The sequence below is a fragment of the Schistocerca cancellata genome, chromosome 1 (assembly GCF_023864275.1).
Source record: "Schistocerca cancellata isolate TAMUIC-IGC-003103 chromosome 1, iqSchCanc2.1, whole genome shotgun sequence".
In the NCBI taxonomy this organism is placed as follows: domain Eukaryota; kingdom Metazoa; phylum Arthropoda; class Insecta; order Orthoptera; family Acrididae; genus Schistocerca; species Schistocerca cancellata.
The window spans coordinates 1,028,401,618-1,028,428,359 of record NC_064626.1 but is presented as its reverse complement, the minus strand read 5'-3'; the positions used below and the strand labels follow the sequence as shown (position 1 = coordinate 1,028,428,359).

At 42.0% G+C, this 26,742-nt stretch overlaps 1 protein-coding gene across 1 annotated transcript in view; it reads right to left on the bottom strand.

Moving 5' to 3' along the window:
- LOC126122489 (acid sphingomyelinase-like phosphodiesterase 3a) overlaps positions 1-26,742 on the bottom strand; it is a 538,383-nt gene that overhangs the window by 222,945 nt on the left and 288,696 nt on the right. Inside the window, exon 3 of the mRNA XM_049915090.1 lies at positions 11,110-11,178. Within this exon, the coding sequence (XP_049771047.1) occupies positions 11,110-11,178 (69 nt within the window). The remainder of the gene's footprint in view (positions 1-11,109; positions 11,179-26,742) is intronic.

The following is a 26,742-nucleotide window of genomic DNA, read 5'->3' as shown; positions in this document are numbered from 1 at the left end:
AAGACGGAAAGATGCAGAAAATGTATGAGGACACTGAATGTATAATTCAGTATGTAAAGTGGTTTGAAAACATAGTCAGAGGTGACTGGAAAACAGTAGCAAGGGAAGGAACAGGAGAGTTACCAGAGAACACGGCTACGGTAGTAAGCGTCAGAGAAGTCTGGGACTAATACAGTCCTGCAGCATATTTCCGCTAGTAATACTGGGGCAGATACAGACTCTGAGTTCACGGTTTTATAATAATGAAGAGTGCATCGAAGAGAAACGTCTGGAAGAGTCAGTGAGGAGACAGATGGGAAGGAGAGGTACTGAGGAATGACGAGGTGCATTTAAATTGCTGTATGTGTATAGACTTGCGATAGTAGATTACATAATAGACAGTTTAGCTGAAGAGGAATGGACATTTGTAAAAGTGGACAGACAAATACTAGTACAATGAATGTAACAGCAAAAGAACCTAAAGAAACAAAAGAAATACCCAATGATCTGACGGACGAAAGAAATACATATGTTTAGAAAAAGAATTGACTAAAGCAATATAAATCACTTAGGAATGATGTAAATATGAAGTGCAGGGAAGCTAAGGCCAAATGACACCAGGAAGATTATGAAGAAATTAAAGAAGGAGTGGTCGTCAGAAAGACTGATTCGGCATACACAAAACTCAGAACAAGTTTCGGTGAAGCTAAAAACATAGCAGTCAACATTGATAAAGCAAGCACAATTCCAGCAAAACGTTGAGGAGAGCGGATAGATAGAAAGAGAACACTGAAGATCTGTAGGAGGGAAGGACTGTCTGATAATGTGATAGAAAAAGAAATTTGAAGCGATTTAAAAGACATAGAGGATGCAAAATTAAAGTCTTAGTTTAAATGAGCTTTGCAAGAGTTGCGATCAAATAATACAGAAGGCAAAGGCAACATTCCTTCGGAAGTACTAAAATCACTGAGGGATTGGCAACCAAACACGTTTGTAGAATGCATCAATCTGGAGACATACCATCAGGCTTTCAGAAAAATTTTTATCCACACAACCTGAAGACGGCAGCAGCTGAGAGTGGAAGACTAATTGCATAAGCAACAACACCAGAGGGCAGATGTGACGTAGCTCATAATGGCAGAAGTAAGACTTACAACGAAAAAACGCTTTAATAGGATCTGCTGATCTAAAACACTGTTCGACAATGTAAAATGGTGCGATGCATTATAAATTCTGACAACAGTAGGTGTCTGGTGTACAGGACATGTTCGGAATCCCGCTCATGGTGGAAATATAATACACTACTGGGCATTAAAACAGCTACACCATGAAGATGACGTGCTACAAAGGCGAAATTTAACAGACAGAAAGAGATTGCTGTGATATGCAAATGATTAGTTTTTCAGAGCATTCACACAAGGTTGGCGCCGGTGGCGACCCTACAACGTGCTGACATTAGGAAAGTTTCCAACCGATTTCTCATACACAAACAGCAGTTGACCGGCGTTGCCTGGTGAAAGGTTGCTGGGATGACGCATGTAAGGAGGAGAAATGCGTACTATCACGGTTCCGACTTTGATAGAGGTCTGATTGTAGCCTACCGCGATTGCGGTTTATTGTATCGCGGCATTGCTGCTCGCGTTGGTCGAGATCCAATGACTGTTAGATAATATGGAATCGGTGGGTTCAGAAGGGTAATACGGAACGCCGTGCTGGATCCCAACTGCCTCGTATCACTAGCAGTCGAGATGACAGGCATCTTACCCGCATGGCTGTAACGGATTGTGCAGCCACGTCTCGATCCCTGAGTCAACAGATGGGGACGTTTGCAAGACAACAACCATCTGCACGAACAGTTCGACGACGTTTGCAGCAGCATGGTCTCTCAGCTCGGAGATCATGGCTGCGGTTACCCTTGACGCTGCTTCACAGACAGGAGCGCCGGCGATGGTGTACTCAACGACGATCCTGGGTGCACGAATGGCAAAACGTCATTTTTTCGGATGAATCCAGGTTTTATTTTACAGCATCATGATGGTCGCATCCGTGTTTGGCGACATCGTGGCGAACGCATATTGGAAGCGTGTATTCGCCATCGCCATACTGGCGTATCACCCGGCATGATGGTGTGGGGTGCCACTGGTTACACGTCTCGGTCACCTCTTGTTCGCATTGACGGCACTTTGAACAGGGGACGTCACATTTCAAATTTGTTACGACCCGTGGCTCTACCCTTCATTCGATCCCTGCTAAACCCCATATTTCAGCAGGGTAATGCACGACCGCATGTTGCAGGTCCTGTACGGGTCTTTCTGGATACAGAAAATATTCGACTGCTGCCCTGGCCAGCACATTCTCCACATCTCTCACCAATTGAAAACGTCAGGTCAACTGTGGCCGAGCAACTGGCTCGTCAAAATACTCGTCAGTACTTTTGATGAACTGTAGTATCGTGTAGAAGCTGCATGGGCAGCGCCATCCAAGCGCCATCCAAGCTCTGTTTCCGTCAATGCCCAGGCGTATCAAGGCCGTTATTACGGCCTGAGGTGGTTGTTCAGTGTACTTACTTCTCAGGAGCTATGCAGCCAAAATGCGTGAAAATGTAATCATATGTCATTTCTGGTATAATATATTTGTCCAATGAATACCCGTTTATCATCTGCATTTCTTCTTGGTGTAGCAATTTTAATAGCCAGTAGTGTATATCTGAAATCAACAAACTGACCAGATTTCTTCGAGGATAACGGTATTGGAACTGGTCTTAGTGATCATGAGGCAGTTGTAGCAACAATGAATGTCAAATCAGATGGGGCAACTAGAGGAGAAGACTAAATGAAGAGGTAGTGTTGTCGTATCTGAGTAAGTAACTCCAGACGTCTATATGTGGAGACGAGCAGCTAGAAGAAATGTGGCTCAGGTATAAAAGAATGGTTGACCATGCGCTTGATAAATATGTACCCATCAGAAGAATCTACGGTTCAATAAACACTCCGTAGTAAATATTTATTGTAAAGAAACTTGTAAAGCAATAGAGACTACAAAACGGTAGATGTAAAACAGAAGCTACAGATAAATATAGAGATTGTAAGTAAAACGCGTTTGGCTATCAACAGGGCAATGCAGAAAGCCTTGAACGAATAACATATCACAATATTATCGAAGGACCTCTCACAAAACCTAAAGCCGGCCTAGGTGGCCGTGCTGCTCTAGGCGCTACAGTCTGGAACCGCGCGACCAATACGGTCGCAGGTTCGAATCCTGCCTCGGGCATGGATGTGTGTGATGTCCTTAGGTTAGTTAGGTTTAAGTAGTTCTAAGTTCTAGGGGACTGATGACCACAGAAGTTGAGTCCCATAGTGCTCAGAGCAATTTTTGAACAAAACCTAAATAAATTAGGTTGTATGTAAAGGCCATTATTGGAAGCAAAGTTAGTGTCAAGACACTCATGGACGAGACAGGAACTGAAATTAAGGACAGCAAAGAATAACCAGAAATGCAGAACTCGTTTTTCAAACGTTACTTTACAAACGAAGATCTAGGGGAATTTCCCTAGTTTAATTCCCACACAACAGGAAAGATGAGTGAAATAGCGTAGGTGTTAGTGGTGCTGAAAGACAGTTGAAATCGCTAAAATTAAACAAAGCTCCAGGACCGGATCGAATCCCTATCAGCCTCTACATTGAGTTTTCGGAAATTAGCCTTGTTTTAACTATAATTTACCGCAAATTTCTCAAGCGGAAAACCATGCACATTAGCTGGAAGCTATTACTGGTCATATCCGTCTGCAAGGACAGCGTAAAGGATCCGGAAAACTCCCATCCAATATCCTTGACATCTACTTGTTGTAGAATCGTAAAACACATTCCACGTTCAAACGTACATAGGTATTTCGAACAGCACGACCTCCGTGCCACCAGTATGGTTTCCGTACATGTAAATCAAGTTAAATCCAACTCGCATTTTTCTCATACTACATCCTGAACCCATGGATCAAGACAGTCACGTGGACGCAGTATCTCTATTTTCGAAAAGTATTTTACTACACCCATGCTAATAGCCAAAAGTACGATTATATGAGGTATTAAGTGATATATGTGAAGTAGACGACTTCTTATATAGTGAGATATCGACAGATGTAGAAGTAACTTTGGGAGTGGCCCAGGCAAGTTTGTTGGGACCCTTCCTGTTCATGTTTCATATTAATGATCTTGTATAATATTAATAGTAACCTGAAACTTCTCGCAGATTATGCTGTTGTCTATGAAGCACTGCCGGAAAACAACTGCACAGGTATTCAGTCGAATATTGATATGATTTCAAAGTCGTGTGAAAATTGGTCACTTGCTTTAAATGTTCATAAGCGCACTGTGCACATCTCAAAACTTAAAAAAAAAAAAAAAAAAAAAAAAACTGAGTATCGTATGACTAAAGTATCAGTGAGTCACAACAGCAATGTCAACTCATACAAATACCTTCTTTGTAGGTATAAGAAATGAGATCACCACACAGGCTTAGCCTTATATGAAGCAGATGACAGGCTTCCGTTTATTGGTAGAATAATAAGCAAATGTACACCAATCTGTAAAGAAGCATGTTTAGGAATAACTGGTGCAACACGTCCTAGAGTATTCCAAAATTTCATGGAACCTGTACTAACAAGACATATTGAATGTATACATGGAAGGACAGCACTAGTGTTCACAGGTTTCTCTAACCCGTGGTAGGGTACTATAGAGGAAGAAAGTAAACTTGAAGAAAGACGCGAACTACCCGAAGACAAATTACAAAGTTTCTGTAACCAGCTATAAATGATGAATCTGTGATTAAGTATAGCCCCGAGATGCCTCTCCCATAAGCGTCATGTTGACAAGATTAGATTAATTATTGCGCGCACAGTGATATGCAGGGGGAAGCTATGCTTCTGGTAGGGAAATCGGTGTCAGTTTGGTCTGCCGGAGATAGACGACAAAGAGTAGTCCACGAAAGAGTGCCCCCTTCATAGGAACATGTGGGCGGCAACCAGATGGGCCCTGAACTATGCTTCCACTTAATTGTGACAGACAGCATATGTTTTCTTACCCATCAAAATCTGTTGGCCAACTCTTGCTTTTTCGATCCCGACAGAATTAGGTTGCGAGGTTCGATGGTGTCTTTCGTTTTCATTCTCCACTGAAGAAGATATCAACGGCTCAGACGGTCGAAGACAGTGGTATACGACATCCAACGGTAGAAGCGGCGGAAGACATCTCTTCGGGGCAGACGAAATCGAAGGCTGGGAATGGCAGTCGGCCTAGGAGAAGGAGTCAGAAATATCACGCAGCAGGCTTGGAAGCTGTGAGGTGGCAGCCCTAATCTCAAGCTTAACCTGCGCAGCTCTCGTAGCGCGACCAGGAGTCCTTATATATACTGACTCTCTTCACGATTCACGGCGTATGATGAAAAAGGATGGATCATGGAAATGTCCTACGCAAATCAAGGATGAATGATTAGGTATCATAGACAGGGTGGAAATAGCTACATGGAAACAACGAGGGGTTGGAAACAAATAAATAGAGCTCGTTCGTAAATTAAGAGGTAAACAGATTGCTATAACTATTATAACAGAAATAATAGGTGCCTAGCTCTTGCTCTGTAATGGTGCAAAAACGTCGTGCCCTGCGACGTCAGGGGTCCACGACGCTTCAGATTCGAAGGTGTCCACACATGCGGTAATGCTGTAACGTTAAGTGTAAGGTGATACTGCTTGCTGGGCTGGGTGAGAAACGATGAGACGAGGACGTCAAGCAGCCACTCCAGACGAGCCATTTGCAAGGGCATCAGTAAAGGAGCGGATGGAAACCCTAGGGACCGTCCAAAATCATTCTATGGAATTTGAACGCGATCTGAAGCAGCAAAGGCTGCTTACGCATATTCAGCTGCTTCCCCCTCCCCCCTTTACTGGACAGTTAATTCAGTTGGTAACGGGTCATAAAAATCTAATAGTCATGAGCTACTAGAATGCGGTTATAGGGGAAAGCTAAGAAGAAACGTTTACAGGAGAGTATGGGTTTTGTAGTATAATGAGAGCAGAGAAACACTAATTGTGTTCTGCAATAAATTTCAGCTGGTGACAGCGAATACTCTGTTCAAGAATCCAAAGAGGTGGAGGTATACTTGGAAAAGGCCGAAGATACGGAAAGATTCCAGTTAGGTTACATCATGGTCAGGTAGAGATTCGAAAATCAGGTATCGTATTGTAAGGCTTAAGGAGCAGATATAGACTCAGATCACCATTTAGTAGAGGTGATGAGTAGGCTGAAGCTTACGATACTAGTCAGGAAGAAAAAGAAGTTGGATACGGATGTACTAAAGTATGAAAGGACACTTTTGAATGTCTCTGAAGCTATAGATACAGCAATAACGAATGGCTCAGTAAGAAGTTCAGTTGAATAGGAGTGAACATCTCTAAAAAGGGCAACCATTAAAGTATGGAAAGGAAAACATTTGCAAGGAAGGGAAGTGCGAAGAAACCAGGGGTAACACAAGAGAATACTCCAAATGATTGACGAAAGAATTAAGCACAAAAATGTGCAAAGAATTTCAGGAATAAAGAAATACAATTCACTTAGGAATGAAATACATAGGAAGGACAGGGAAATTAAGGAGAAATGGCAGCATTAATAATGTGAAGAAACCGAGAGAGGAATGATTGTCCGGAGGACTGACTCAGCAAACAGAAAAGTCAAAACAGATTTCGGTGAAATTAAAAGCATGGCAATAACATTAAGAGCGCAATTGCAATTCCGCTGTTGAATGCAGAGGAGAGAGCAAATAGGTGGAAAGAGTACACTGAAAGCCTCTTTGAGAGGTAGGACCTGTCTGATGACGTCATACAAGAAGAAAGGAGAGTCGACAGGGAAGAGGAAAGGGATCCAATATTAGAGTGGGATTTAAAAGATCGTTGGATGACTTAAGATTAGATAAGGCAGGAGGGATGGATAATTTCGAAATCATTGGGGAGAGTGACAAAAAAAAAACGATTATTAACGTTGGTGTATAGAATGTGTGAGACTGGAGATATACCATGAGACTTTCGGAGAAACATCATCCACACAATTCCAGGGACAGCATAAGCCGACAAGTGCGAGGATAATCGTTGAATGAGCTTAACAGCTCATGCATACAAGTCGCTGACAAAATGATATAAATATGAATTGAAAAGAGAATTGAGCACCAGTTGGATGACGATAAGCTTGGCTTTAGGAACGGTAAAGGCATTAGAGAGGGAGTTCGCCCGTTGCGGTTGAAAATGGAAGCCAAACTGAGTAGAAATCAGGACATGTTAATATGATTTGTTGACACTGAAAAAGCGTTCAATAATGTAAAATGATGCAAGATCTCCGAAATTCTCAGAAAAATATGGATAAATTACAAGCAGACGGCTAACATACAATATGTACAAGAACCAAGAGGGAACAATAAGAGCGGAAGACCAAGGGCGAAGAGCTTGGATTGAAAAGGGCCTAAGACAGGGATTTATTTTTTAGTCTCTACTGTTTAATGTATTCACCGAAGAAGCTATGATGGAAATAAAGGGAAGGTTCAAAAAATGGCTCTGAGCACTATGTGATTTAACTTCTGAGGTCATCAGTCTCCTAGAACTTAGAACTACTTGAACCTAACTAACCTAAGGACATCACACACATCCATGCCCGAGGCAGGATTCGAACCTGCGACCGTAGCGGTCACGCGGTTCCAGACTGTAGCGCCTAGAACCACTCGGCCACTCCGGCCGGCAAAGGGAAGGTTCAAGAATGGGATTAAAATTCAAATTCAAATGCTATCAAGATTCGATGATGACATTATTCTCTTCGGTAAAAGTGAAGTAGAACTGCAGATTCTTTTGAATAGAATGAACTGTCTAATGAGTACAGAATATCGACAGAGACTAAACCGAAGAAAGTAACGAGAAGTAGCAGAAATGAAATCACTGAGACACTTAACATCAGAATTACGGCTCACGAAGATGACTGTCATAGTACTAGTGGAGGCTGCAGGGGAAGGCAGAGGCTGTAATACATCCGGCAAACTTAGGACGTAGGTTGCAATGCTGCTCTGAAATGCAAAGCTTGCCGCAGGACAGGAATTATTGGCGGGCCGCATCGTACCAGTCAGTAGTAAGAAGACTAAAAATAAAAATAAAATAATAAAAAAAGCTTAAACAAGGCTGTTGCCTGTAACCAACATTACTGAATGTATACATAAATGATCTAATTTATAACTGAAGATAGGACGTAAACGCGGTTTTACAGATTAACAGAAATAAATGTGTTAATATCCTCCTGTATGCAGTTGATGTTACAACTTTGGAAGAAAGTGAAGATGAGTTACAATAGCAGTGTATAAACTATATCAATTAGGAAATGAGAATATAACCTTCGAATATAAGCAAATAAAACTAAAATCATGGGAGAAACTTTCCCCTTGTCCTCGCTCCAAAATTTTGATGAATAATACGGAACCTGAGCAGGTCTCCAACTTCAATATTTAGGATGCGACGTAAGCTATGATATGGAAAACGACACATAAAATAAGGTTAACAAATATCATGCAGTATGTGGAAGGATACAGAAGGAAATGGCTGAGACCGTGTTGTTAGATAGAATCATGGATCCCCAAATAATGCGGTAAAAGTATACTACAGGCAGCAGAAATGAGGTTCCTTGGAAAAGTGAGAAGTGTTACCAGGTACGACCGTACAAGAAATGAGGATACTGGAGATGAACTAAATTTTTATAACATTAATGACATGATTAGAGAAATGAAAACATTCTGGAAACATCACCTAGAAGTAATGAGTGCAGAGAGAATCCCACGTCAGGCTATGATGTACCAGCCAAGAGGGAGAGAGGACGTAGGAAGATCTAGAATAAAGTGGCAATGAAAAGTAGAGACGGAACGGGTACAAGTTTCGAAACATTGAAGGGCAAAAGAAGAAGACAGAGGCGTTTAACAATTATTCTTCCAAAGCCTCATAAGTGAATGGAATGGGAAGATGCCCTAATAAGTGCTAGACTGGGAAGGACTTTCATTCATGCACGTCACAGCGGCTTGCCAGATATGGGTGTGGATGTAGAAGTATATGTGTACAATAAGCAAGAAGGAAATATAACAGTGGAGAAATGGGGAAATAAGAGAGAAATGCTTCCATTCAAAAGGTTGTAAGATAGGAATGCGGTCTTCCACTTCTACTGTTCAATCTGCACATCGAACAGACAATTTCGCAGATAAGGGATTAGTCGTGGAATGGGATTCTACTTCAAGACGAGACGAAGTCAGTGATGACTCGCGGATCACATAGCTATTACCAGTGAAAGTGAGTATAAATTTTATATTGTGTTGAACGGGTTGAACAGTCTACTAAACAAAGAACATGGATTAGATGTAAAGCGAAGAAAGGCAAAAGTAATGAGCATTGTCAGAAACGAGATTAATGATGATCTTTACATAAAAACTGGGGAGCACGATGTAGACTAAGTTAACGGACTCTGTTATCTCGCAAGAAAAATGACACATGATGGACGAAGGAGATATGAAGCATATTAACACTGGCATAGGAAGCATTTCTGGTCCAAGTATGTATCAAATACCGGCTTTCATTTGAGGAAGAAATTTCAAGGAATATACGTTTGGAGTACAGCATTGTACAGATGATACCAATGGTACCAGTAGTGAGAATTATAACTTTTAATGAGCGTGGATGCTTTTCGAAGTGCACAAAAACAGTAACGTGGTGATGCATTTGGCTGAACCGTAGTTTTCCAACCTCATTAATACGAGCAGTTACTTTATGATATTACGTCAAATAAGGACACCATTTTGTTCTTACCAGTGGACACGTTTATGATCTTTTATCAACTCGTCTTCCACTTCAGTTGTTCCGGGACAGCGTTGTTCTTACTTCTCGCTGTGGCTTAAAATATGACTATTTATTTATCACCTGATATGAAACAGAGAAATATGGCTCCTATTCAAAGCGAGTGAATATTTCGAACATAAGAGACAGAGAGAGAAAGAAATACTACGTCGAAATTTAAAGAAAAAATATAGGAATTATATGTGTCAGAGTGAGGCAATTTAAATAAAAATTTGGGAATTATATCTATCAGAGTGAGGCAATTTAAAGAAAAAATATAGGAATTATATCTGTCAGAGTGAGGCGGCAATGATAATAAAACAGGAGGGAATTATAAATGTAACTAAATACATATTTATGGAAAGCGTCAGTGAATGAACGAAAACCGTACTAAGATTTCGAATACTTGAATTTCTAGAGAGAAAAATTTATCACCGAAGTGTACTAGAACGGCCGTATATGTGTTTCGTATTTCGCTGAAGTCGAATATCTATCGTTCGTCTGAACCAATGCTGCTGGATGATGTTTCAGTGGGCAAAAGGCACATTCGTCTAATCTGAATAGTAAGGGTGGCGGCATGCTATGCCGTGATGAATCAGTCCCGATGTTTTGGTCATAAATCATGGTCAGGCCAGCCTAAAATTCATTCGTAGTCACTTTGCTGGCGACCACGCCTCAGAGCCACAAGGAAGCCAGGTGTAAGGAGCTTTCTCACAAGAACCGTAGCTCGCAGTTACGTCTTCATTTGGAATCTTCGTCAAAAGTATATAATGTAAATATTATTGTCAACTGCAGATGAAGTCTTTTGTAGTACTAAAATTATGTGTTCGTTGTGAGTCAAAATATCGTTCGCTGTTTAGAATAAGCAGAAAAATCGTTTCTATACTTCGGCTTCTTTGTCTATATGTGATGTTAGCTTCAACAGAAGTGCAGGCATAAGTCGCTGAAATGTGTAGATTCTAGAAGATTCCTCTGTAGTAGGAGCGTACCAGTTCTTCATTCACGTCACTTTTACACATGGATTAACGTTTGATTATGTCTTTCTAGCCCTAATTTCGATTTTATCATGCAAAAGTGTTAATGAGTGATGCAGACAGTAAATTAAACGTATGAAATGAAGTCAAAATTTGAAGTAATCTGATTACAGGTTATACGGCTGGACATTCAAAGGGAATGTAAGGTATTTTCTGGTAGAGGAGTGGGAAGCAGCGAAGTTTTTATTCATCAGTACTTACTTGATTTTGGGTCACCGTTGCGATCGTACTTTGGGTCGTAATGGATATCCGTAATATGCCAGAAGTATCCTGCAAAGGAGTAAGAAAAATCATGTTAGTCTTTCTATGTCTTGGAGTGAGCTAGTAGTGTCATACATAGGTAGAATTTATACAACACTTCCAATCACAGTGCGGAATATACATTCCATTTAATGTTCTAAGAAATTAATTTTCTAATTTACATCGATATAGTGTACACATAGAGACCTGCTGCTGCCTTCTCCAATGGCTTTCTGAAATAGGCTGACACTAATCTCCTTCTCTCAAAAATTAGCACACAAAAGCATGATTTCACCAAAAAAAAAGATTGTTCACTCTGCCACTAAATTTCGAAAAACTTGCTGATTTTCAGTTCTGAGACATATAACTACGCAGAAACAGTGCAAAACTCCAACCAACAAAACTATGCCATAACAAGACACAACTTCATTCACATACTGGATAAGACACAAATCCTCCGCGCTGTGTGACAAACAAAATCATCTCAGTTGCAAAGGCAGAAGTTGTTCTTTATAAATAGTATATACTTCGACAATACAGGAAATCTTCAGTCTTTAAAAGAGGACCAGGAAAATAATTGTTTAACCACAATCACTTCTTACTCATAAGATTAATTTCTCAAAATTCATCATGTACATGCCTTACTATGACCTCAACGATTCAGATCAAACTGAAATATTCGATGAAATATACGTCGAGTACAAGGGGCGATAAAAATATTTCCTTTCGAAGGTCACACTAACAGCTTGCCTGCATGTCAGTGCTTATATACCCATATAGGAGTCACATCGGGGTGCATACACGCTGCAGCAACACCCTCGAACGGAAAGTTTGTAATTGCCTCTTTCTCGTTTACGCTACATGTACCCTTTAGCACTAAGAGTTACTGAAAATGCACCCAGTAACTCCAATAGTAAAAAACATCTGTGTATTCCTATGAACCCCAGCATGGAGTGACTCTCGGGCCAAACGTATAACCTACACCGAAAGAATGTACTTCGCAGAAGCTAACTGGTGACAGTAATTATCATTTCATTGAAGCCTTCAACAATAATTAAATATTCGTACAAGTACAATAGGATCCTCAACAAATTACTGTAAGTCCCCACACAAAATCTTTAATTCGCCACTGCCAAAGATCAAGAATATCTAAACAGATGTAAGTCGTGTTAGACAATTATATCATGTCATGTAATCAAAGATGTTGTACACAGAATGTATCAGAGCATTAAAGCACTATTTTACTGGCAAAGAACGTAACATGAACTTCACACAATACCATACCCTTCAACAAGCGGTAGAGCTGAATAATGGAATAGTAATATCCCTTGCAAAAAGCCTCACTGTAATTACCAAGAAAATCAGATGTGCTATTTGCACTAATAGAGACACAACAGAACAAGGAAGTACTATGGTAAACTGGTAAACTTGGGAAAAATTATATGAGGGACAGAATTAGGAATAAATTATTAATCAGAAAGGTAAGAACGTAGATCTTGGGAGGTGTCAAGCACAAGCGCCATCTACCGCGTTGAGAACTAATATGATTTCATGCGTGGCTGCCCACAAGTAGGTAAATGAATTTATCAAAGTAACACACACGCTTATGTACATCAGCGCAACGGAAACTGGCAGTGTATAGCTTATGTAATTGAGCATCAAATAGTAGGTATTCCACGTAAATAAAAAAGTAAATGTTTGTTTGTTCAAAATCGTAAATCTCCGAAAGTACAATACTGGCCATTAAAATTGCCACACCAAGAAGATGACGTGCTACAGACGCGAAATTTAACCGACAGGATGAAGATGCTGTGATATGCAAATGATTAGCTTTTCAGAGCATTCACACAAGGTTGGCGCCGTTGGCGACACCTATAACGTGCTGACATGAGGAAAGTCTCCAACCGATTTCTCAAACAACAAACAGCAGTTGACCGGCGTTGCGTGGTGAAACGTTGTTGTGATGCCTCGTGCAAGGAGGAGAAATGCGTACCATCACGTTTCTGACTTTGATAAAGGTCGGATTGGAGCCTATCACGATTGCGGTTTATCGTATCGCTACACTGCTGCTCGCGTTGGTGGAGATCTAATGACTCTTAGCAGAATATGAAATCGGTTGGTTCAGAAGGGTAATACGGAATTCCCTGCTCGATCCCAACGGCCTCATATCACTAGCAGGTGAGATGACAGGCATTTTTTCCGCATCGCTGCAAAGGATCGTGCAGCCACGACTATCAGCTCGGAGACCATGGCTGCGGTTACCCTTGACCCTGCATTACAGACAAGAGAGCCTGCGATGGTGTACTCAACGACGAAACTGTGTGCACTAATGGCAAAAAGTCATTTTTTTCGAGTGAATCCAAGTTCTGTTTACAGCATCATGATGGTCGCATCCGTGTTTGGCGACATCGCGGTGAACGCACATTGGAAGCGTGTATTCGTCATCGCCATACTGGCGTATCACCCGGGGTGATACTATGGGATCCCATTGGTTACACGTCTCGTCACCTCTTGTTCGTATTGACGGCACTTTGAACAGTGGACATCACATTTCATATGTATTATGACCCGTAGCTCTACCCTTCATTCGATCCCTGCGAAACCCTACATTTCAGCATGATAAGGCACGACCGCATGTTGCAGGTCCTGTATGGGTCTTTCTGGATACAGAAAATGTTCGACTGGCGAGCACATTCTCCAGATCTTTCACCAATTGAAAACGTCTGGTCAATGGTGGCCGAGCAAATGACTCGTCACTGCCAAAGTCACTATCCACCATATTCCCCAGCAGAACGAGAATTGTGTATTTAGCAGCCTAATGCTAGTGGACATCAGTTGGGTAGGAATGAAGTATGAGCAGCCTGAATGTTTACATCGATTCACAAGATATTTTTATTAAGTACAGTCCGAAACATAGACTCCAGTATACGTTTCTCACAAACAAAAACAGTTTATCTGGTGTTAAGTAATTTAAACTTCACTACAGTACTTGACGTAACGGATAAAGCATTTGTAAAAGGAAACTTGGACGTCGAAGAGAATGAATTCGCGAACTCTTTTCATCTCAGAAAAGAATGACAGAATTTATTGCGTCAGCATCCATTTAAGGTCGAGATAATTAGTACAGGTGGAATAGACCTTTTGAGCAAGAATTGGGACAGGAAACATTTAAGTGCTGATGAAGAATTACTGATGAAGAATGTTTGATAGCTTTCGCCTTAATTCATTCAGAGAGCTCACATTAACTCTAAATAAAGATTTTTAAAGTTTCTTCGAAATGTGCTGAATTTTTTAGGGATTAAGAACGTCTCGTCAAAAGAAAAATATTTGGGATTATAATCATAATACGTGCAGCTCTCTAGCTATGGAATTCCAAAATAAACAGTATTTCTCCTTTGTTACAGTCCTAGGTAATTATTGACAGTTTACTAATGCTTACATTTCTCTATTCGCTACAAAAATTCACTTCAGCGACGAATATTTCGGTATTGTAGATCACCTGCCTATCGCAGAATTACATTTAATAACACTGTTATACAACAGTGCAAATAAAGGCATTTGTCTTCCTTTTCAGTCTCCATCTGATGTTTGTAAATCGGATTACTATTGGCTACAGTCCCGCGCAGTTTACACAAGTGCATATTAAATGTTTTACTGCTATCATGTCACGAACTTTTAATCTCTGAGTAAAAATACCGGATTATTCAGCCCTAAATGTCCTCTGAAACAGATCAGTCTATAGACGACCATCGCAAACACGGGACCTAAGTAATCCTCTTAGAGATGTATCAGGCAATGAATTTACAATTGCAGCAATAATTTCAAATCCAGTTTTTGTTTTGATTTTCCTTTTGAGTGGGCGTGAAGCAATGTGGATCGCATGTATGTGTTTAAATATTATCCTGTAACAATGTGCTAAAAGACGTGATGAAGTGCTTGTTTCAACCTCCGTTTTGCATTATTTTGTAAGCTCTTTATTGAAGCAGACCACGTTGATTGTGGTGTAAGGCATAAAGCCGAATCTCCAAACGATTTAATTTACACTTTTTTGGTATAATTCGTTGACTTTAATACACGCAGATTCTTTGGCAGTTAACTTACCTGGGAAGGCTGGTTCTCAATACCTAGAATAGTAATGCAATTGTATTCTCTGTTTCTGAAGTCACCAATCACACAAGTCATGTACTGAGACTAAACACATGCCGTAAATTACACTGTTTTTTATCACAAATCGGGCAAGAGTTTGATTAACTGCAGCTTCTTACACGTATAAATTATTAGGGTTGTTCTAACTTAAGCCTTTGGAATTAAGAGCTTTATCACTGATACTGAATTTTAAGTGACACTGTAGCTCAATAACTTTTTTTCTCTTCACAAGCTTTTAAGAGCAATGCATCAAAATCACAGGAATTTAACCGCATAACGTTTTGACTGCCAGAGAATGACGAAGTTAGCTTCTGAATTATTACAACCGTTGATTTTATACGGATTTTAGTTATAAGAAATTTTTTTTTCAATTTTAGCCGTATGTTTTATCTTCCTGGTGCAAATGCTGAAATCAATCTTTATAGTTCAAGATTTGTATCTAAGTGTTCTTAGACCTACTATTTATCACACACATTCCAATCCGTGCATCAGCTACACTGCACGCACCTGTAAGTGATACGTAAAATTAAATGAAGATCGATTGAAGAAAACCGTAGTTTCATTGAATCGAATTTTATGATAGTTTCGTTTTTAAAGAATGAGAAATATAGAACAGAGAAAGACACAAAGTGTACCAGAGAAAAGGAAGACAAGGGGCCAAACTGAGGAAGATGAATGTGGAAAAGAAGATCGATTATTGTAGTGGAGCATTAACTGTTACGAAGGAAACAGGGCTGGGAATGAAGTCACATTTTTCGTGAAGCGAATAAAAGTCAGTAACTCCTCGGAAACCATTGAACAGAGAGGAATACCTAGAAAAGGAAAAAGCGCCAAGAGATCAAAAAGTTCACACTGCCGCTCAGAGAGTAAGAGACAGTAAATAAGAAGTGGAATAACGCAATCAAGAAAGAAATAACAGCGTTGTACGATGACAGAGAAACTGCAGAAGGGAATTCGAACTGGCGGGGTATCAGTAATTATGAGACAACGATCGCATAACGTGGACTGAAAGGTCTCGTGAACACAAACAGTATTTGCAACAAACTTAGTGTAACAGCGAGCAGTGGCACGATTAAATGAATTATTCAACCTCAGTAGTAATTGGTAATACACACACACACAGCGACGTGTTAGGCGGGGAAACAGGAGCAAGGGACGAATACAGAATCATCTGTGTGTGCTATCTTCGTTGACAAACTATTACTAAGTTTTGCAAAGAAGATCACACTCTTGTTTGAGCCCGGTTTTATCAGGAAGTTGCGGATCGGGGAGGATGGATACAGTAAAGTGGCCCTGAAATAAAATGACGTAGGAAAGGGAATGGTGGAGACGACGCAAATACCGCCTCTCATCTTTAGTGTTAGCAACAAAAGTAGCGCTAATAAAACCTACACATTGAAAATTCTTAATATGATTTTACTTAAACTGAAATAACCGAGAAAGTGAAACTTGTACGTTTTTACTTAAATTGCTGAATGCTTACTGAACCTTCTTAAACTGCTGAGTGAAACTGAACGTACTGTCTCTTTATTTGTTTTTTATCTTTTCAACACTGGCCTGCAGAACTTTACCTAACAAATGTAGCTCAAATTTATTCTATTTATTTATTACCCACAATATACAAGGATACCGCAATCTGACTGCTCAAATAATTAACATAAAAGAATGGCTCTGCATTAGAAGAAACCCTAACAATAGCCTACACTTTTCCATAACACACATACCTCACAGAGAATCTTCATGACACGAACTACAGCAAATACAGCAAGCAGCAACTACAGCCAGCTAAATAAAAAGATTATAACTACGAAAGGCTCTAACTCCTCATGGGTATATGGTTAGCAAAGGAAAGACTTTGTTGCAGAGCAAACAATGTCTTTAGCAGATTTTACCTTAATCATGGGTCATCCAGTTCCAAAAATTCTATAATCGACAATAATTCCATATCTCACACATTAGCAGATACATCAATCATCATTTTAAAATCCATGTCCAACGAATACTAAATCTCCATGACGGACGCACGTCCTAATCGTCCACTCGCGCTATCACTTCCAACCTCCAACACTGCTAACTATTAACTTCTAACTATGGGTCCGACCAGCCACAGAGTCTCTTAGCGAGGGCGCAGAGCGCTGTCAGTGATATTAATGCAGTCTGTAACGCTGCCAACATACAGGGTGTTTCAAAAATGACCGGTATATTTGAAACGGCAATAAAAACGAAACGAGCAGCGATAGAAATACACCGTTTGTTGCAATATGCTTGGGACAACAGTACATTTTCAGGCAGACAAACTTTCGAAATTACAGTAGTTACAATTGTCAACAACAGATGGCGCTGCGGTCTGGGAAACTCTATAGTACGATATTTTCCACATATCCACCATGCGTAGCAATAATATGGCGTAGTCTCTGAATGAAATTACCCGAAACCTTTGACAACGTGTCTGGCGGAATGGCTTCACATGCAGATGAGATGTACTGCTTCAGCTGTTCAATTGTTTCTGGATTCTGGCGATACACCTGGTCTTTCAAGTGTCCCCACAAAAAGAAGTCACAGGGGTTCATGTCTGGCGAATAGGGAGGCCAATCCACGCCGCCTCCTGTATGTTTCGGATAGCCCAAAGCAATCACACGATCATCGAAATATTCATTCAGGAAATTAAAGACGTCGGCCGTGCGATGTGGCCGGGCACCATCTTGCATAAACCACGAGGTGTTCGCAGTGTCGTCTAAGGAAGTTTGTACCGCCACAAATTCACGAAGAATGTCCAGATAGCGTGATGCAGTAATCGTTTCGGATCTGAAAAATGGGCCAATGATTCCTTTGGAAGAAATGGCGGCCCACACCAGTACTTTTTGAGGATGCAGGGACGATGGGACTGCAACATGGGGCTTTTCGGTTCCCCATATGCGCCAGTTCTATTTATTGACGAAGCCATCCAGGTAAAAATAAGCTTCGTCAGTAAGCCAAATGCTGCCCACATGCATATCGCCGTCATCAATCCTGTGCACTACAATCGCACCAAAAAGTATTGGCACACGTGCGTATTTATCGTTGCTGGTTACAAACGCCGCACTTTCCGGTACACAGTACATGTACGTGCTACCTCACATACCAGACATTACAATTCTGCCCATAGTGCCTACCATTAACAAAGAAATGCAGTGTTATGGGCAAACACGTATCTCCTCTGCACACAAAAAGTATTGGCACAGAGCATGGCATCTCGGTATATTGCTGGGTTTTCAGGTACCGGAACGCCATCTGCTGACACATTAGACACTGCGTGTTGTTGACGGCCCGGTCGCCAGTATGTTGCTGTAGTGCGCGATAGTGGTCAGCATGGGGCCGAAGAAGAAGGAACATTCAGTGGCGTTGCGTGAGAGAGTGGTATTGCTCCATTCACAAGGGAGAAGCTATCGACAAATCGGAGCAGAGGTGTCTGTGAGCTACACCACGGTAAGAGCCATCATTCAGAAATATAAAGAGACTGGAACAACAGTGAATAAGTGTCGTCCTGGACGTCCAAAAGTGCTTACAACCCGAGAGCGTCGCCATATCATCGCACTTGCTCGGAAGGAACCTGCTACAAGTGCAGCAACTATTGCTGAGATTGTTCAGACAACGTCCGACAAGACGGTTAGTGTTCAGACTATACGAAATGTGTTGAATGAGGCTGACATGCATGGACGTTCTCCCAGGAAGAAGCCATACATTTCGGAAATTAACCGGCAGAAACGCCTGCAGTTTGCCAAGGACTACATCAGCAAGCCGATGGAGTTTTGGAACACTGTGATATTTAGCGACGAATCGAAGTTCAATGTGTTCGGATTTGATGCAAGAAAGAAAATTTGGCGCAAGCCGAATACGCACCTCGACATCAAACACATGCATCCCACAGTCAAACACGGTGGGGGCGGTATCATGGTCTGGGGCTGTATGGCGGCTTCCGGCGTTGGAAATCTAGCTGTAATTCACGGCACAATGGATCATATGAGATACATTGACGTGTTGCGAGGTAATTTACACGCTAGTGCACAGAAATTGGGCCTTACTGGGGTGTTTCAGTTCCAGCAAGACAACGACCCAAAACATACCGCCATGAAAACCCGGGAGTGGTTACTGTACAATGCCCCCAGAAGGGTTCTAACACCACCTCAGAGCCCTGATTTGAACCCCATTGAGAACCTGTGGGCTCATCTTGACACACAAGTCAGAAAAAGGCGTCCGTCCGGTAAAAACGACTTGGAGAAAGTGCTCCTGGAGGAATGGTCGAAAATTACCCCTGATATCACCCGGAATTTAATACAAAGCATTCCTAGGCGTTTACGTGCTGTTATAGATGCTAAAGGGATGCACACTAGCTATTAGATGGTGAACATCAATGAAGAAAACGAACACACTGTCCGATTCATATGCGTGTGCCAATACTTTTTTGGGTGCAGAAGAGCGATGTTTTTTTTCATGACACTGTATGTTACTTTAAGGACAGGTGATTTTGACATATTTGTAAACTATGTAATGTAAGGTGTCACATGTATGGGTTCTGTTCTGAAATATATGTTTCGTTTAACCTACAACCACTAAAATGTAACTGTGCCAATACTTTTTGGTGCGATTGTATATCGTTAGCGAATGTCTCTCGTGCAGCAATGGTAGCGGCGCTGAGGGGTTGCCGCGTTTGAATTTTGTATGGATAGAGGTGTAAACTCTGGCGCATGAGACGATACGTGGACGTTGGCGTCATTTGGACCGCAGCTGCAACACGGCGAACGGAAACCCGAGGCCGCTGTTGGATCACCTGCTGCACTAGCTGCGCGTTGCCCACTGTGGTTGCCGTACGCGGTCGCCCTACCTTTACAGCACGTTCATCCGTCACGTTCCCAGTCCGTTGAAATTTTTCAGACAGATCCTTTATTGTATCGCTTTTCGGTCCTTTGGTTACATTAAACCTCCGTTGAAAACTTCGTCTTGTTGCAACAACACTGTGTTCTAGGCGGTGGAATTCCAACACCAGAAAAATCCTCTGTTCTAAGGAATAAACCATGTTGTCTACAGCACACTTGCACGTTGTGAACAGCACACGCTTACAGCAGAAACACGACGTACAGAATGGCGCACCCACAGACTGCGTTGTCTTCTGTATCTTTCACATCACTTGCAGCGCCATCTGTTGTTGAAAATTGTAACTACTGTAATTTCGAAAGTTTGTCCGCCTGAAAATGTACTGTTGTCCCAAGCATATTGCAACAAACGGTGTATTTCTATCGCAGCTCGTTTAGTTTTTATTGCCGTTTCAAATATACCGGTCATTTTTGAAACACCCTGTACATACATATACACTTTATTTCACTGAACCAAAATGAAATATTGTAAAATGCAAGTTTTCAAACCTGATTACTGATCGTTGGGAATACTACTACATAAAGGTCCGTTAAAGTCGACCTTACGTCAAAAGAGATAGTAATATACCGTATATATCCTCGTACAAAACATCAATTTACCAAAAATCACGAAATAAAACCACAAATATCCAATAAGGGACTCAGGAGTTCCTGGCACAGTTACAGTAATTTCCCAGAGTGGTCCTACTTCCATCGGCTGCGATGATAGAAAAAAGCTCTCCGTATATGAAACAAGAAATAAAAATTATATGCTCATGTCTACCTGGAGAGGCAATATTTTTCTGTGATGGTACTGGGATTGGCATTACAAAATAAAACAGCTCGTAATATTTTCATAGACAACGTGGTGGTGGAGAGTATTCTTACACTGTCCTACATTAAATTACACCACTGGCCATTAAAATTGCTACACCAAGAAGAAATGCAGATGATAAACGGGTATTCATTGGACAAATATATTATATTAGAACTGACATGTGATAACATTTTCATGCAATTTGGGTGCATAGATCCTGAGAAATCAGTACCCAGAACAACCACCGATGGCCGTAATAACGGCTTTGATACGCCTGGGCACTGAGTCAAACAGAGCTTGGATGGCGTGTACAGGTACAGTTGTCCATGCATCTTCAACACAATGCCACAGTTCACCAAGACTAGTGACAGGCGTATTGTGACGAGCCAGTTCCTCGGCCACCACTGACCAGACGTTTTCAATCGGTGAGAGATCTGGAGAATGTGCAGGCTAGGGCAGCAGTCGAACATTTTCTGTATCCAGAAAGGCCCGTACAGGACCTATAACATGTGGTCGTGCATTATCCTGCTGAAATGTAGAGTTTCGCAGGGATCGAATGAAGGGTAGAGCCACGGGTCGTAACACATCTGAAATGTAACGTCCACTGTTCGAAATGCCGTCAATGCGAACAAGAGGGGACCGAGACGTGTAACCAATGCCACCTCAAACCATCACGCCGGATGATACGCCAGTATGGCGATGACGAATACACGCTCCCAATGTACGTTCACCGTGATGTCGCCGAATTCGGATGCGACCATCATGATGCTGTAAAACAGAACCTGGATTCAACCGAAGAAATGACGTTTTTCCATTCGTGCACCCAGGTTCGTCGTTGAGTACACCATCGCAGGCGCTTCTGTCTGTGATGCAGCCTCAGGGGTAACCGCAGCCATAGTCTCCGTGCTGATAGTCCATGCTGCTGCAAACGTCGCCGAACAGTTCGTGCAGATGGTTGTTGTCTTGCAAACGTCCCCATCTGTTGACTCAGGGATCGAGACGTGGCTGCACGATCCGTTACAGCCATGCGGATAAGATGCCTGTCATCTCGACTGCTAGTGATACGAGGCCCTTGGGATCCAGCACGACGTTCCGTATTACCCACCTGAACCCACCGATTCCATATTCTGCTAACAGTCATTGGATCTCGAGCAACGCGAGCAGCAATGTCGCGATACGATAAACCGCAATCGCGATAGGCTACAATCCGACCTTTATCAAAGTCGGAAAAGTCATGGTACGCATTTCTCTTCCTTACACGAGGTATCACAACAATGTTTCACCATGTAACGCTGGTCAAGTGCTGTTTGTGTATGAAACATCGGTTGTAAAGTCTCCTCATGTCAGCACGTTGTAGGTGTCGCTACCGGCACCAGTCTTGTGTGAATACTCTGAAAAGCTAATCATTTGCATATCACAGCATCTTCTTCCTGTCGGTTAAATTTCGCGTCTGTAGTACGTCATCTTCGTGGTGTAGCAATTTTAATGGCCAGTAGTGTACTATAGATCTTTTAGTCAGTCGTTAGTTCACGGACAATAATTTGCAGTTCACTCTCTACATGCCTATTAGACATCACGGATTTGTGAAAACATCGCAGTGTACGTTGGCCGCAGCTGAATCGATCTGCTGGCAGCCTCGAAAATGCCAATTCTCTAAATTTCGTCAGTGCTGTTCTGCGAAAAGGGCGTCGTCTTCCCTCCAGTTGCTACCGCTTTAGTTCACTAAGGATGAAACACGAAATAAAAATATATTTTCATGTTTACATGGCGTGGCAAACGTTTTTTGTCTTGGTGCTCTGTTATATTCACGTACTATTAATAAATCTGCCAGAAAGCTGCTGAAATTCTTCGACATCTTCCTTTAATGAGATATGGTGGGGATCCGAAATTCAGAAGGTCATTTCCATTCTCAATTCAATTATTTAGCACGTATTTCCCCAGAGCACGATTTTTAGAGTTTAAACTTGGCCCATGGTTCCTCTATGTCCATCATATAGGAACTAAATGGTGCTCTTTCACTGGCAATGAAGCACGCTAACAACTTCAATCTGCTCTAGCTAGCATAAAAACTCTATTAGCCTTCTTGAAGGATTCTATAGTAGTAACAGTCTATTATGCATCATGATCACTTATCCCGGTCTCTATACTGACGCCGGCCGGAGTGGTCATGCCGTTCTAGGCGCTACAGTCTGGAGCCGAGCGACCGCTACGGTCGCAGGTTCGAATCCTGCCTCGGGCATGGATGTGTGTGATGTCCTTAGGTTAGTTAGGTTTAATAAGTTATAAGTTCTAGGCGACTGATGACCTCAGAAGTTAAGTCTCATAGTGCTCAGAGCCATTTGAACCAATCTATACCGACACTATCGACCAGGTCAAGCCAGTTTGTAGTTACAAGCCCTAAATTGCTTCCACTGCTTATGGGTTGCCAAATAGCTGCTCAATACAGCTTTCGAAAGAAACTATCCTAAACTATTTTTCGAAACTCTCTGTCAGTACCACCTAATTGTTCAAATGTATCTGTGCACTATGGGACTTAACTTCTGAGGTCATCAGTCCCCTAGAACTTAGAAGTACGTAAACGTAACTAACCTAAGGACATCACACACATCCATGCCAGAGACAGGATTCGAACCTGCGACCGTAGCGGTCGCACGATCGTACCACCTCTAACGGATCCATAGACGTCCTTTTCTATACTCGGTAAGTTTAAGTTGCCTCCGACAAATGTTTTATGATCTGCGTACATTGTCGTTTCTGAGCGTAGACTTTCTTTGAAACATACTACATCTGTTGTAGCGGAATCACATGGCCGGCAAAAATCTGATGAGTAACTTCCCGTTGGCCGATTACTCGCTCCCAGAAAACTTCACAGTCAGACTCGATTTTGTCCTCGAAAGACACAATATTTTTGTTGATTGCAATGAACACTCCCCAACCAATGACGCTTAACCTCTCTCACCGATAAGCGTTCCATTGCTCGGTAAATATTACGGAGCTACTTCGCTCTCACCCAACTCTATGTTTCGAGCGTAATGTGATCGTGACAGTTGTTGGGTGGGCGGTATACGTGAGAAACTTGTTACGAATCCTTCGGCTGTTTATTGTCAGAATTTTGATATTCGAAGAGTGTTTTCTGTGAACGCGGTCTGATTTCGCTCTCTGAGTACAGACTAGCGAGCATTCCTCAGGCGAAATCAATCTATCCGTTAGCCTCAAAACCCCCCTTTTGCACTCCACTAGTACTCCGCTACCCAAGTAACTTCTTCTTCTATGTTGTGCGCCTCTACCTATCAAGGAGAGTGCTACAATTCTTTACCCTATAACGAAGGTCTTGAAATCTGCTGCCAAGATCGACAAAGAATCGACGGGATCTCTGACTGAGAGTCTCTGGTCACCTCCTATTCAAATTAACCAGATCTATTCCGAGTACGTCGTTGCAGAGTACTAGCGGCGGACACAAGGGGTTCTTTTGGCTAGCAAATTGCTTGAAGTCCTCTCATTAACAGTCGCTAGTCTATACTCGGGGAGTGAAATCAGACTGCGTAGACAGTAAACACTCTTCGAATATCAAAATTCTGAGAATAAACTGCAGAAGTATTCGTAACAGGTATCCCACGTTTACCGCCCACCCAACAGCTGTCACATGCTCGGAACGTAGAGCTGGATGAGAACGAAGTAGAATTGAAATATTTAACGAGAGGTGGAACGCTCAGCTTTGCCCCTCAAGCGAGGCTAGTACTCTTCTCCATTTCCGCGAGCCATCGGTACCGACTGAGAATGGTCTTACAGTCAAAGCAATGGGCGTCAATGGTACCCGACGTGGGTCTACAACTTGAAGATTACTACATCCTCGACAGCGGCAGACAGTGCCTTCCCATATTCTGATGAATTTCTCTTCCCCTCGGTGGAAGTAATGTGCATACGGTGGACTTCTTTCCAGACCTGAACGCTATCTCCCTAAGGAGCTCCATAATAAAACTGGAGCTGAAGATTACTAGCAATGCCACGTCATCCCGTGCACCTGTTTGGACGCTACCGAAGATGAGGCCACTTATCCACTCACAGAATGAGCGATGCCTGATAGCCAGTCCCGAGATTGACTCCTCCGACTCTAGCGAAGCGAAGTCGTTACAAGCCGCCAACCACCTGCGCTGACTGCCCCAGTTCCTCTGCCACCATTAGACCCTGAGGCACCAGTCACAGTCAGATGACAGCAACTAAAACGTCTTCAGCTGTTGTGAACTCCGGCATCTGCGCACAGCAACTACATCCCCTAACCGTCCTACGTTTTTGAGTCATCAGTCTTCTGACTGGTTTGATGTGGCCCTCTACGAATTCCTCTCCTGTGCCAACCTCTTCATCTCAGAGAAGCACTTGCAACATACGTCCTCAATTATCTGCTGGATGTTTTCGTACCTCTGTCTTCCTCTACAGGTTTCGACCCTATAGTTTCCCCTAGTACCATCAAGTCATTCCATAATGTTTTAATAGATGTCCTATGATCCTGTCGCTTTTCCTTGTCAGTGTTTTCCATATATTCGCCGGGCTCAGTGGCCGAGAGGTTCTAGGCGCTTCAGTCTGGAACCGCGCGACCGCTGCAGTCGCAGGTTCGAATCCTGCCTCGGGCATGGATGTGTGTGATGTCCTTAGGTTAGTGAGGTTTAAGTAGTTCTAAGTTCTAGGGGACTGATCACCTCAGATGTTAAGTCCCACAGTGCTCAGAGTCATATATTCCTTTCCTCTCCGACTCTGCGCAGAACCTCCTCATTCCTCACCTTATCCATCTATCTAATTTTCCACATTCGTCTATAGCTTACGTCTCAAATGCCTTGATTCCCTTCCGTTCAGGTTTTCCAACAGTCCATGTTTCACTACCATCAATGCTGTGCTCCAAACGTACATCCTCAGAAATTTCTTCGCGGAATTAAGGTCTATGTTTGATACTAGTAGAATTCCCTTGGACAGGAATGCCCTTTTTGCCAATGCTAGGCTGCTTTTGATGTCCTCCTTCATCCAACCGTCACAGGTTATTTTGCTGCCTAATTAGCAGCTCTCACCTGCTACGTGGTCACTAATCCTGTTGTTACGTTTCTCTGTGTTCTCATTCCTGCTACTTCTCAGTACTTTCGTTTCCCTTCGATTTAATCTCAGTTCCTATTCTATACTCATTAGACTGTTCGTTCCATTCAGCAGATCTTGTAATTCTTCTTTACTTTCACTGACGATCGCAATGTCATCCTGCTAATAATAATTTAAGAGTCCACACCTTCTAATAAAAACGGATGTACATGTATATGTAATAGTTACGTTCCACATCTCCCACTAAACCATTGGACCAATTTCCACTCAAAAGATGTACCCATATCACTTAATGTCCGGCGAGAATCGTGGAGGGCGGGGTAAGAATCATATACCAAAGGGGGTAGGAGTAAGATCACTTTGTGACTTTCAACAAACTTATAGTTTCAAACCTTTAGCAAACTTCTTCTCACTGACGATCCCCACAAATTAATGAGAGAAGAAAGTTTGTCGTTTACTAAATTTTCACTGTCGTTGCGGTAAATCTGCTGGATGAAGCATGACATTCGATTTATTACTTCTTTACTGCTATGTATATTCGCGACACACATTGAAGACAGTATTCACAAATACCACCGAATGTAACAGCCAAATTATATCTTAATAAGACACATAGTTCAGGTGATATGATGCTATAAACACCGAGATGCATGATAAAATATC